Genomic DNA, 13371 nt, shown 5'->3' on the forward strand with positions numbered 1-13371 from the left:
AATTTTACCAACATAAAATAATGTCTATACATAAATAGACCACCATTTTAAAACTTTACATATATTAAAATTTCTGTATATTATAGTCTTGCATTTGTTTTCATTAGTTTCCTGCAGACAATTGCAACGATTAGAAAAATATAACTCCTGACACATAAGGTGAGACTATTGGAGAGCAATTTCCATGTACATATGGATTTATAAGTACATGAGGTACCTATTTAAAAATCTCAAATCAGCATAAACTACAGCAGCCCTCCTACCTATAATCATAACTAAATGAACCACACAGCATAAGTGCAGGTTTTATAACTCAGGCCTACACCTATTCAGTCTCCTAAATTTTACACGATAGATTTTACATGTGAAAAAAATTAAGTTTTTATGTACAAATTCCCTCAATTTGTGTTAAATTCCTCATCCTATAGAGCTGTTTACAATACCTACAGCTACATGACTTTCCTACGCTAACATTACTTGCAGCCAGTTATGGGGAAGGTCCTGAAAAGATTTAAGCACATGCTTAACTTCACATGTTGAGTACTCATTAAAATCAATGCAGCTACTTACAGTATGTACCGCTTGAGTGAAAGCCAAATCCTCATCCTGCTGACTCTGGAATAGCATTTGTCTGCATTAAATCTGTACCCATCAATCCCAACTTCAGCTGTTCATAGACAGTTCAATATAGTTCATGTAATCAAGTTAGAAATTTGAAGTGTTGGAGAATGTTAAACAGTGAGCAGAATTTGGAAAAAGCTACAGTTGAAGTCTCCATTTATTGTATCGTTCAATTTACATTAGTCAATTGCAGAGTCCAGCCCCACTGACAGGGTAACTGATTTGGGGTTAATGGCGGTACAGCCACTGTCATTCCCTTTTCTCCCAGTGAAACCCACTTCAATTGTTCTTTATGTCCAATGAGTGTCACCTGAAAAAAAAAAATAGATCAGTCTATTCAAAGTGAATGTTGTCCCAATGATTACATGCCTCTATTTTTCCATTAGTTAAACATTCTTCAACAGGTCTTTTACCATAAAGGATTAACTGTAGGCACTGGTTTACCAGCCCCATGGATGGACAGAGGATATCCAAAGGTTCTAAGCAGATGCTTCTAAAGCAGGGGTGTGCACCCCCTCACTGCCCAAATAATCGTTGGGGGCACAGAATTCCTCTGGCGCCAGGGGTGGCAGGGAGAGCGAACTCCTCTGGGGGCCCTGATGGCGAGGGAGGGAAGAGCAAACGTATGCTGGGGCAGGAGGGGGAGGGAAGAGCAAGTGCCAGTCAGGGTGGGATAGGAGGCAACAGAATGTGCCCCTCCAAAAGGGGTCAGAGTTAAATTTCTGTGCACACCCCTGTTCTAAGGTGTTCATGTAAATAAGATGAAAATGTAATGATCCTGTGTCCTATGATTTGGTCCAGACTATGGTTATGATGTTCTACATGACAATGGGAAAAATCAAAAGAATTTTGAGACATTAGCTCGCTATGTGATGGGCCAGGTTTTGCTATACAAACCAATTCATTGTCTTACAATTAATGGCATAATTTACATTTTTTTAATAAATCCTGCCACAAAAATAGACCAAAGTGACTGTACACAAAAAACAATGTTCAGATGATTAAGCAGAACATGTACATGAAGGTGAAGAGAATCTAAACACAATCATGCAATGTTACACTTTTGGAAAGTTAGTTAATAGTTTCTTAAACTTGCCCTACTTCTTGCCTCCAGGAAAAAGTCAGATGCCAGCCTAGGTATTTTATGGGAAGCAGAAGTTTTGGGTTTTTTTAAATAGAAGATATTCTGGAATCTGCTTTTGAACTGAATTGCATTCTATTGTAATGGAAATTAACATTCTGCTCAGCTCAGGAAAATCAATTTTTATTTTAATATACTATTTCTTCATTTAAAAAGCATTGTAGAAAGTATGGTTTGTGAGGGAGGGGAGATCAGTTAAGTATCAATATAGAAGTTATATTATTGCACATAGTACAGAGGATGGTATCAATTCTATTCTCAATTTACTTCACTGTACATCAGGAGTAATTCTTTGATTTAGTGCAACTGACATTTCCATTACACACACTATAAACAGTAAGTAAAATCCAGCTCGGCTGCAGGTGGTTTGAGTTGAACAGCACTTTTACACTTTGATATAGTTAGCATTTTTCAGCTTTGGAACCTATCATCCTGGGGAATTCTGGTCCTACGCCCAGGCTCAGAGCAAAGTTCTGCTCTGTCCCCAGTTGGCACAGAGCAAGGGTCCCAGACAAAGTTAACAGGTAGGATGGAATTTTTCTTTTTTCAACCTATTCTATTCCGGTCTATGTATCACCGAAGGTGACAGGTATATATTATTTGAAAATAAAAATGTTCAGTGTTGACTGCACATTTTTCAGATATTTCCTAATCTATCTTATGAACTTATTTCTTTATTTATTCAAAGGCAGTGCATTAGAAAGTTCACAGAAGTAGCAAAGAAGGACGTGGTCACTTACTTGTGTCTCTCCAACAATGGTTTTTGGGTTACCAAGTACCAGAGTCCCTGAGACTGGCCAGTTAAGGAAAATGGCATAGACTGTGTCTTCTTTAGGTTTGAATGTGTACCTGGTTGAAATGGAGAAGTCACATAAGTTATGTCCAATTTTTCTGGTAATTACTGTTAAATGCTTAGACAATGTACATGTAACGATTTCAGGATTGGAAAAGTAATTTTAAAAGTTGGTGGCAATTGGGTTCACAAACACCACAAGAATTGTTTATATCAGAACTACAACAACAGTGCTCGCTCTGCAAAACTACTCTTAAAAAAAAAGGTTGGATTCCAGCACATTTTTCTCTAACAAGCCTTGGTGCAAATATTTGAAATGTTTCTCTCCTCCTTCTTACGAGTGAATGTTTCTCATGAGTTTTATTTCCAGTTTTCTATTGTTTCTAGTAGTAATATTTATATTTAATAGCCAATGCTGGGGACAGGAGTACAGGATGGCCACAAGGGAAGGAGAAAGAGAAGGGTCAAAATGCAGATAGGGAAGTTTGTGGATTACTAGCAGAGCAAGGGCACAGAAGTTATGGGGTAGAGAAGGGTCCAGAGACTAGAAAAGGGTGGGTTTAATGGGCGATTTCACTACAAATGATATTACCATTATTTTACCAAACAATCTATCCATCCTACTCAGTTTGACAGGTGTCATGCCCATCATACTATTGATCAGAGTTGCTTTCTAGGAACTTTTTTTTTTTTTAATTTTTCCAGCTTTGGAAGCTATCACACTGGGAAGTTCTTTCTAAGGGGTGGTCCTTAAAAACATGGCTCATTTTTAAAAAGTGCCTTTCAATTCTGTCTCTCTCATAAAAGTGATATTGACTTATTTTTTATATTGTATTGATCAATACTCTACAGCAATTCCTAGGTTCTGCTTTAGTTTTTCAGCTATTCTGGGAGGCACAATCAGGCCAAGGATAAACATCTAGGCTTTGTTTCAGTCTGCATTGGTAGCAGCACCCTCTTATCTCCCAGTCTTTTCCCCCTAATCATTAGGATGTACCGACTTCACTAATGTCCAGTGTATATATTCTTTCTTTAAGCACCTGCCCTGGTTTGCCAGAAGAGTTCTTTTCTCAGACAGCCAAATAGCATACAAATTAAGGTGGTGGTTTCTTTTTTATAAATGCTTGTCCATTAGAAACTGAACAATTTCACATAAGCTTCTTAATAGTTATATCTGGTGCATTTTGTTTCACTAGCCTTACCATACTCCTGGTGTGACCGTGTCATTCTGAGTTCTCCATGGTTTAGTGCCATAAATGGCTTCTCCATTGACTTTCAGCCAGGCACCCATCTGCCGTAGGCGTTCTTCAAATATAACAGCAATGCGACCATCGTGGGTAGGCCCAATGTTCATCAGGAGATTTCCCCCACATGACACTGTTTCTACCAGTTGCTGAAACATTTAGAAAAGTCAAAATGTTAAGGCAAATGAAGGCAAACAGTGTTTCGTGTTCTTACCAAAACGTTGTACTCTGCCCCAGTCATATGGGTTGAAAGGGCTGAGTCAGTACTTGACATTGCAACATGCCATTAGTATGCTGGTGGTTCCAATAGTTTCCTCAAAATGTAAGCTTCCATTTTAGCTCTTATGGCTGAAGAAAACACCCACATGTGATTTCTGTGATGCCTGACTGAGTCTGCCTTTTTCAGTCTGTCTGCATTATGAGTAATTATCTGTCCCCCATTTGTTTAACTGGAGAGTTGATTCTGAACCCTAATGATAGCAGATGTGTCAATGTTGTTAACTATTTCAATATCAGTCATTTTATATTGTAAATATCAACTACTCTGAAATAGTGGTCAGAGTTTGGGACTGTAGCCCTGACACACATACATACTCACAATTATCTGCATATTCAACTTTCATGAACAAAGTATTTTAATTTAAAACTAAGTATAAGATTGAATTGCATGGGGGAAAAACAAAACACCTAAAAAAATTGATGTAGAGTAACAATGAAGTCATTCCTGAAACAGCCAAATATACTAAATCCTTTTGCATTTCTCTCCCACCAGAGACCTATGAACACCTGGATCCCTTGCACTCTGAAATAATTTCCTACTGTTGTATTAGGTAAAATTCTCATTGACTTCAGCAGGCATTAGAAGTGTTTAAGAGCTACAGGATCACCTCCAAATTTGGGTATAATATGCACACACAGCTGTATGAATGTTCATTTCTTCTGTGGACAACGTTTTTGTTCGACATACTCTACATCAAATTACTGAATCCATAGAAGGACTTAGTCATGAATACACCAGTTAAATCATGAACCCCTGTAGGTTCATTTGGAAGTCTGGAACTGGTAGGATGGAATCATCAATCTCATTATCACAAATTTTACAGGATTACCTGTGGGAGACATTAGGATTACCTATTAAAAATTCAACCCATGGCCTAGGAACTACTTCCTCTGTGATTAACAAATTGTCACTGAAATCCCTGGTCTGTGGTCACACTTTTATTGAAACCTTTCCTAGCATGCTTTGGCTTTGGGTTCTTTGGATGAGTCAGCAATCTGTTCTCAGCACTGACTGGTCAAATTCATAAAGTGATGTTAAGGGTGAAATGAGAAAAGCATCCCCTGAATGAAGAGGGACAGGGAAACCCAAATTCCCCCACATGGCCCAGCCTTCAAATCTAGGTCAGAGGTAGTGAATTCAGACTTAGATTGCTATCTCCACCAATCTATAAGACACATTCATGTTTCTATCCTGTCTTTGGAAAAATTTTATCCTTTTGTATTTATAAAATAGAAACATTTAATGTAGAATATCACTTTTTGCATTGCATGAATGTAGACTCTTTTTTGGAAACAATTAGCTATATATTGTGTAAACTGGGATTCGGTAGACATAAGGCCCGTGTTTTGCTATCGACTTCAGTGGCAGCAGGATTGGTTCCCTGACCGCTGTTAGCAAAATATTCTGGGAGATATGAGTAGAAAACAACAGAAAAAAAATAATGACTTTTGTATTTAAATACCACAAACTCTTAAAGTATATAATTTGCATAAAATACTTAGAACAAAACTAAATATCCATAGATTAAATACTTCATATTTGTCACCACAAATTAGGAGCAGGAAGAGGCTTAAAGATAGAAAGAGGGAAGGCTTGCCTCTTTCATTTGCAATAACAGTAAGTGAAATGTATGGGTCTGATTCTTATCTTGCTTACACATGTGTAAATCTGAAGTAATTCCACTGAAGTCAAACTGGTGTAACAGAGAGGAGAATCAATCCATAGGATTTGCACAGATAAAGTACAGTCAGTACTGAACTTAGTGTGATAATATAATCAAAAGAAATGATCATCAAGAGGTCACAAAGCAAATCATTCCTTACCATTATATTGGTGAACTATAGTAATCAGAAGTAATGGCCAGATGTTGTGTACCACATATATTTTACTGTACCTTCACCAGTTCTTCAATCGTGAGGTAATCACTTAGCTGCGTATTGCTTCTATAACCCCAGGACCGCTTGTCTATGGTCATACAGTTCTCCCACTTATGAGGCAAAAGGTGTCCTGGGTTATAGCGGTCACTGCAGGTGTAGTATCCACCATGTTTACAAATGCTGCCAGCTCCCCAGCGATCATTTGTTACCACTGTATCCCGCATAGGGCTGAAATTACAGAAATTTTAAACAAATGTGTATGATTTTTAATTATGTAGACTAAATATCATCTCTTCCCCAGAAATTCAGTCAAGATGACTTCTATATTCCTAATTTTCCTCTTTACATAATGCAAATGGGTAAGAAATCTGGACTGAGATTTCTCTCTCTGAGGTCTCACACAGAATGTGAGTAGCAAACAGACCCATTTCTTCATTCCTTACTCTTGGCTCCCATGGATATAGATTGCACTACATATCTCTGAATATACACTGTGCTTTATGTGCAGTGTCAAAGGCCCACTTTGGGAAGAAAGTGTCCTGATTATATTCTTAACAAAACCATCTTACTTGCCACCATGGTAGGTGACCATCACTTACAGGAGAATAAAAATAGATAAAATGGCCATATCATCTTAATGGAACAACTTGTGGACCTCCTCAGAATTTTTCATGGAAAATTTTTCACAATTTTGCAGTTACGTGTAATAATTTGATTGTTAAAGGGAATACTCTTCCCTGACTTGATCCTTTATATATATTGCAGGGAAATTAAATGGGAGATTATATGGGTAAGTGCCCATCAAGTGAAACAAATGTCAGGGGTGTGCGCACGGGGGGGCAAGCAAGGGCACAGTTCCCCCGCTCCCTCAATCAGCAGGGGCACAGAACTCTGCGGCCGGGGTGGGGAGAGAGAGCTCCTTCTGCCCCTGGCCAGGCCAGGAGATGACAACTCCTTCACTTGAGGCTATGGAGACAAAGCCAGCTCCTCCCACCATGGGGGGAGGGGGAGAATGAGCTCCACCGGTTGTGGGGGCAGAGAGGGGAAAGAGCCAGCTACTTCAGCCGTGGGGGGCACAGAAAGGGCCCCTCCAAAAGCAGCCATATTTTTATTCCCTATGCACGCCCCTGGGTATCCCACACAACATATGGAAAATGAGGCAGAAGGTTTAGACTGGCCAAAGTTCCAATTTAAAGGCTAAATATATGATAAAACCAAGATACCTGTCATTATACAACCAGGCTAAAAAACCAGTGCTGTTCCAGTAAGTATCTGGTGCGTTACCATCCCCATCAGACCATAGGATCTCTGGTTGGTATTTCATCACAATCTCATAAAGCTCAGGCAAGGACTTGGCTGTTGGAAACTGTCTTGTCTTGAATTTATTGGAGGCATCATACAGGAAGAGAGGATTGAACCATTCAAAGAGAGAATGATACAGCCCAAAGTGCAAATCAGTCCTGTTTCTAATAGATGTTGCTAGTTCAGCCACAATGTCCTGTTTTGGTCCTACGTTGACCGCATTCCAGTTCCAAGAATATTTGGACCCCCACAAAGTAAAACCTAGAAAGAGAAAGTTGAAGGATAAAAAGAGAATAAAAAGCACTGTAAGTATAATCTTATATATGCTATTCTATTAGTCAAGGACACATACTGACTGCAGCTCCCCAAAAAGAGGAAGTAGGGGCTCTCCGCTTCTGTTTACCCTATCACTAGAATCTCTACCTATGAATCAACAGAATATTCCTTCCTTTAGAAAAATCCAATAGCAAGATGTTGCTTTAAAATTGTTTATATATATAAAGAACCATGTCTACATTCAAAACAGAACTCAGTTTCTGCACTAATCAGGAAAATTATTGTTTCCTCATATTGTGTTCATTCCACACAGATTTTCCTTGTAAATTGACCAGAAACACAGTAACTTTTTGGAGGCATCTCAATGACTGCTTGGATGCATCAAGTGTCTTGATATACATCCAAGAACAGGAAAACATTTGATACATTCAGTGACTTAAAATCTCTCCCGCTATCATTTGCATTAAAAAGTTATTCTGCTCTCTTGATTGTTATATCTTATGTAAATGCTCCCTTTTTATTTTTCATGACATATTAAAATGCTTAATCAAGTACTCAATATTTTTATCTGGGTAGAGGAAAAACCTAGAATAGCCTTTAAAAAGTTAAACCTAACATTAAGTACCGGTCGATTTAACTTTTCAGGCATCTGGATTTATAATACAGCAGCCCAGTGTAGGCATGTTAAATACTGCTGCATTGTAGCTAAGCCTTACCCAGAATAGACCAAGGCCAGAGAGGCTAAACCTTCATCTTCAAAGAGCTTTACAAACATAACAAAACTTCACAACACTTCTGGGAACTGGATAAATATCATTATCCCGATTTTACTGAGACAAACAGGTTAACCTACAATTTGGATCAGTCCCCTGCTCTGCCACAGACTTCCTGTGTGACCCTGGGCAAGTCACTTAAAAACTCTGTGCCTAAGTCTCCCAGCTGTAAAATGGTGACGATAATACCACCTTTGTCTACCTTGTCCATTTAGACTGTAAACTATTTGGGATAAAGATTGTCTCTTACTATGTGTACGTAGAACACCTAGCACCGTGGAGACCTGATCTTGATTTGGGCTTCTAGCTGTAGCAGTAATAATAGAAATCAGGCTGCTAATGTTGAAATATAATTGTGTGTGTTTCAAAACCTGTAACAGACTCCCAGCAGCATACTGTACATTTCTTGGAGAAGTGTACAGAGCTAACAAACTCTCCACACAGTAGTGTTCCATATGAAACAGTACATAATTTACTCTTGTGGTTATTAAGCAATAAAAGCCTAATGCTAAATTACACAAGTCAGATATTAACAACTTCCGTGGCAGCTGTAGGAAGCTCTGCAGCACTCCTAACTTCAGTCATTGCAACCTGTAGCAGGAGGAATAATATGATAATGAATTCTTCCTTCTATCAAAGCTGCAGCCTTCTACAGAAGATTTGGGCTCACAAACAAAACGTATCCTTTTGCCAGGTTTTTTAACATCTAGCCAGCTGGACAAGATAACCTCACCTGGGTTTTTGTTCTGCTAAAAGACATTAACCATGCACTGTAACAAGGGCCAGCACTGGACACATTCTATTTACCTTCATGATGTTTTGAAGTCAAGACGACATATTTTGCACCAGAAGCCTCCAGAATATCTGCCCACTGGTTGGCATCAAAAAACTCTGCTGTAAACAAAGGGCCAAAATCTTCATAACTGAAGCCAGGAGGGTAATTTGTCTCCATAAATTTTACATAGGGCTGTCTCTTTTCCTTCTGCCAGTACCACCTTCCAAATATACAATAAAAACATCCGATGTCATTTAAAAATATATATACAATTAAAATAATCAATTCCTGTTTTGAGATTCTAAAAGGCGGTGCACACTGACACAGACATACTAGAATCTAGAAGAAAGAACCCAGAAATCTTCCTCTGGGAAAAAAAATGTGGAAAAATAGTTGCAATCTGAAGGCATTTTAGTGTCTAAGGAAACTGACCACACCTTCCCCTCTGTCACCCACACTTTGCTAATGACATCAAAACTGACCATGTTGAAATTACAAAAGAATACAAACAAACTGAAAAGTGATCTTCAGAGATCAGAGAAATGGAAACAGCTGCAGGCAAGGAAAGAAAGTTGGTAGTAACAAATGCAAGGCTGTAACCACAGGATAAATGCAGGATAAATCTCAAGTCCAAATGTTATTTACAGTCAGTGGAGTTACTCCACCTACGTAAGATCAAAATCTGGCACATGGATAATAAATAATAGCTCACATACGAAATGAGGGGACATAACCATGCAGCCTCTTCCATTGCATTAAACTGATTTATTTTAATCATTGTACTACTCTAACATTTCTTTTGTGTGTAATCGACCACTGTAGTTATCACACGAAGGTCTGCAGTCAGGATTGAGGAGGGAAGGTGTCTACAAGACAATTTCTACTTTAGGGGCAAATTCTGCCCTCACTTATAGTCTGTACAACTCCATTGTTTTCCAAATGATTGCAAAGAGTACTCAGCCATTAAAAAAATGAGGTTTCAAAAGTATGAGTGAGGATTTGGAAATATTATTACACAATAGGAGGATAGTCTAGTTAATATACTAGAATGCTAAAATCACTTTTCCTATGACATTTCAACCATAAATTTTCTTTTGGAAGGATCTGTATCATAGTCAAAGCCTTCTTTTCTATTTTTGATGCATATATGATTGATGTGGAGCCCTTTTGCTCTACATCAGATGCATGAGTACTTTCAGGAGTGAATAGCCTAGATAGCATGAACATACCCAAAACTAGAGATGGCATTTCAGCCAAGAGTATTTTAAGTAGTACTAAAACAAGAATATTCTATTACATTGTACTGCATCGAAGGCAGACAAGGCATCATCACTATTCTTTGTCCAGAAAAATTAGTAGTAAAGTGGAGCTCACATCAAAGAACTGTTTAAACCCATCCCCTGCAGTTCTAATATGTATCGGCAAAATTCTGTTTTCAGAAAATCATGATTTGAATGTATATACTTTTAGTGAGATTCTTTAATTAAGCCTTATCCCTGGGAGAGAGATGTTATTTCCTCCATTTTAAAAATAGCAGAATGAACTTGTGACTTGCACAAGATCACACAGGAAGTTGGTGGCAGAGCATGGAACAGAAATGGTAAATTAGTTTACCAGACAAAGGGACTGATTCTGTAAACACTCATGTGTCAATAAGTTTCCCCCTGTGTAAGTGTTTGCAGGACCAGGGCCTGAGTTGTTTTTTTGCGTGGAAAGTATCACTTTAAAAATCACAACCACTAACAAAGTGTAAATAAAAAAATATTTATCTCCAATTTCATTCATTCACTAAACGGGCTCAAGCCACTCTTGGATATCCCAAACTCTACAACCAGGTATCCAATTAGATATATGGATACCCACAACTCCACAACTGCTCTGATTTGTGCATTTTGGCCAGCTACCTATAAACACAGGCGCAACATTTGTTTGTGGGTTTACATTTCAAACACTGCCAGGGTTTAAGGTTCACGGTCCGATGTGAGGGTTTGGTTCAATTCACTCACATCACTGGGATCCACATCCAGGTTTGGGTTGAAAACACTCCCAACATTAAGGAGCGGTGTCCAGATAATTTGGGGCCAGATCATTTTCCTTCTCAATCACCACTTAGCCTTGGGGGCGGGGGAAGGAGAAGAAAAGGTTCAGCGCTTCCTTAGAGAAGGAAGCAAGACCAACAGGCTGCCCCGCCGACAGAAGGAGCCGGGCAAGGCTAGAGGGGGCACGAAGGAGGCGCTGAGCGTCAAACGGTGCGTGGAAGCCTCACCAGAACCACTCGCTGCCGAAGCTGGGCACCGAGAACACGCCCCAGTGAATGAAGATGCCGAACTTGACCTCGTCAAACCAGGTGGGAAGCGGCCTGGAATCCAGCGACTGCCAGGTGGGATCGTAGCGCGCACTGCCTGCCTGCGCGGGGGAGAACAGACAGAGCAGCAGCAGCAGCATGGCTGGAGCTATCAGGGCGCCGAGGTGCAGCAATGCAACCGCCGGCGGCTTGAGAGAGAGCAACAATCGCTGGGGGTGAGGAGTGTCTCTGCCTCTCACACGACAGCCCCAGTCAGCTGACCGAGACTGGCGGCAGGGCTGCTGGCTTCCGGCTCCTGCGCCGCCTCTCCGAGCTGCTGCGCCGGGTTTCGGGCAGTGTTCGGCGGGGGCTGGGCACAGGAGGGCGAAGGAGATGAAGACGCTGAGTTCCTAGAGGCTGGCTTGCAGGCTTGCTGAGCAAGGAAGGGAGGGAAGCTGAACTCAGCCCCTACGTTAGTGCCTCTTCGCAGGGAACCAGGCATTGAGGCGTGGCCGTGTGAAATGTGCAGTGCCCGGGCTCCCTGATTTAAGGAGCCGATCTGGGGCAATTTGCCTTCAACTGCTGTTTAAATCGATGGGATTTGAGTATCCTGGCACCTTCCAGGACTTTGTTACCGCCTGCATTTGGAGCTGGGCTTCCTGAGACAGACCTGCACGTACATATAGTACAGTGGGCGCACAAAGATTGAGCGGTGCCTTCCTTAGGTTCTGAACAACAAAGGAAACTTCCCAGTAATTGTGTATAAATGTTGTCACTTAAGGAAAATGAAACTGTAGTCCTGCCCGCCTTGATCCCCGACACTGAGTTCTGCAGAGTCTTATTTGGAAAGAGGTTCCTGGATTTTGGAGCAGTTTATAGGCCCTTTGTTAAAGACTCTCCCATTTGAGGGGAAGGATTTGGCATTATGTTTCAAACCCGCTCAACTTGTGAATTCTCTCTATTTTTGATTAACCCAGCTTGATAGTCCTTCTCCCCCATCCCCCCCAATAAACTACAACTGTGGAAGCATGACATGGACCGTGAACATCTGAATAAATGTTTGGAAAAGTGCTTTATTGTGGTCGCTAGACCTATTTTAATTTTTAAACAAAATGTAAACTTCAGTACACTTTTCACAAAAAATATGCACCATTTTTAATGAGCCCTAGTGCTAAGATGTTTGTTTTTCATTTGAACACAACAGAATTCAGGGAATATGTTGTATGTTGGCCGTAGCTTTAAATTACCACAGAGTGGCAGTGTTTCAGAACATTGCTGTTGGAGAAGGATGAGTTTCTGCAATGTACTTAGTGCATGCATGGTACATCAAGTAGCAGAACTGCATGATTTCAAGGTTTCATAGCACAGTTCTTATTTAAGCAATATTATAATGGCCAAAACTCTGAGGGGGAGTTCCTGGAAGATGCAGGGGAGCTTTCAGAAAAGATGATTAGGCAGTCAGTGAGGGATGCTACAAAACTCACTTGGAGAAGAGCTCGGTGTAGTTCAAAAGCTTGTATCTCTTGCCAGCAGAAGTTGGTCCAGTAAAAGATATTACCTTGCCCACTCTGTCTCCCAAAAATCACAGGAATTTTCAAAGGTTAGCATTGGTATTGCTGCATTTTTGAAAATTCAACCCTGGTCTGAGCATGCAATTTGCCTGGTCACTCTGCCGTAAGCTGTGCATTCAGCCACCGGATTTTCAGAAACCGGTTGTCACATGAAGTTATGGTACCTTGCCGCTGCTGTGCTCAATTATAACCAAATGCAGTCTCACCCCTATCCTCCTTTAGGCCTCAGACACTCATCAGGCACCCATGTGGGGTCTATAGGATGGCCACTGAATAATTGGAAGAACCCACACACACCCAAGGTCTAGAGGAATAAGGGCAAACCCTCACATCATGCATGTTCAGGGTAAGCACAGGAGAAATGTTGCCAAAAAGAAATGTGTCCTGCTAAGCATATTTTCATCCTTGAAGGATCCTTTTCTTATAAAAATGGA

The 13371-nt window shown here is 40.3% G+C and overlaps 1 protein-coding gene across 1 annotated transcript; it reads right to left on the minus strand.

Moving 5' to 3' along the window:
- Positions 1-119: 119 nt before the first annotated feature.
- On the minus strand, positions 120-11585 carry FUCA2 (alpha-L-fucosidase 2). The gene is made up of 7 exons (XM_067542351.1): positions 11349-11585; positions 9115-9302; positions 7180-7519; positions 5974-6184; positions 3758-3948; positions 2503-2611; positions 120-931 (listed from the first exon to the last, which is right to left on the minus strand). Exons 1-7 carry the CDS (start codon positions 11525-11527, stop codon positions 791-793), a joined length of 1359 nt encoding a protein of 452 aa, XP_067398452.1. The 5' UTR covers positions 11528-11585; the 3' UTR covers positions 120-790.
- Between the last annotated feature and the right edge of the window lie 1786 nt (positions 11586-13371).

This window comes from Emydura macquarii, unplaced genomic scaffold (genome assembly GCF_026122565.2).
Source record: "Emydura macquarii macquarii isolate MOO-44397 ecotype Brisbane River unplaced genomic scaffold, CSIRO-AGI_Emac_v2 contig_705, whole genome shotgun sequence".
NCBI lineage: Eukaryota > Metazoa > Chordata > Testudines > Chelidae > Emydura > Emydura macquarii.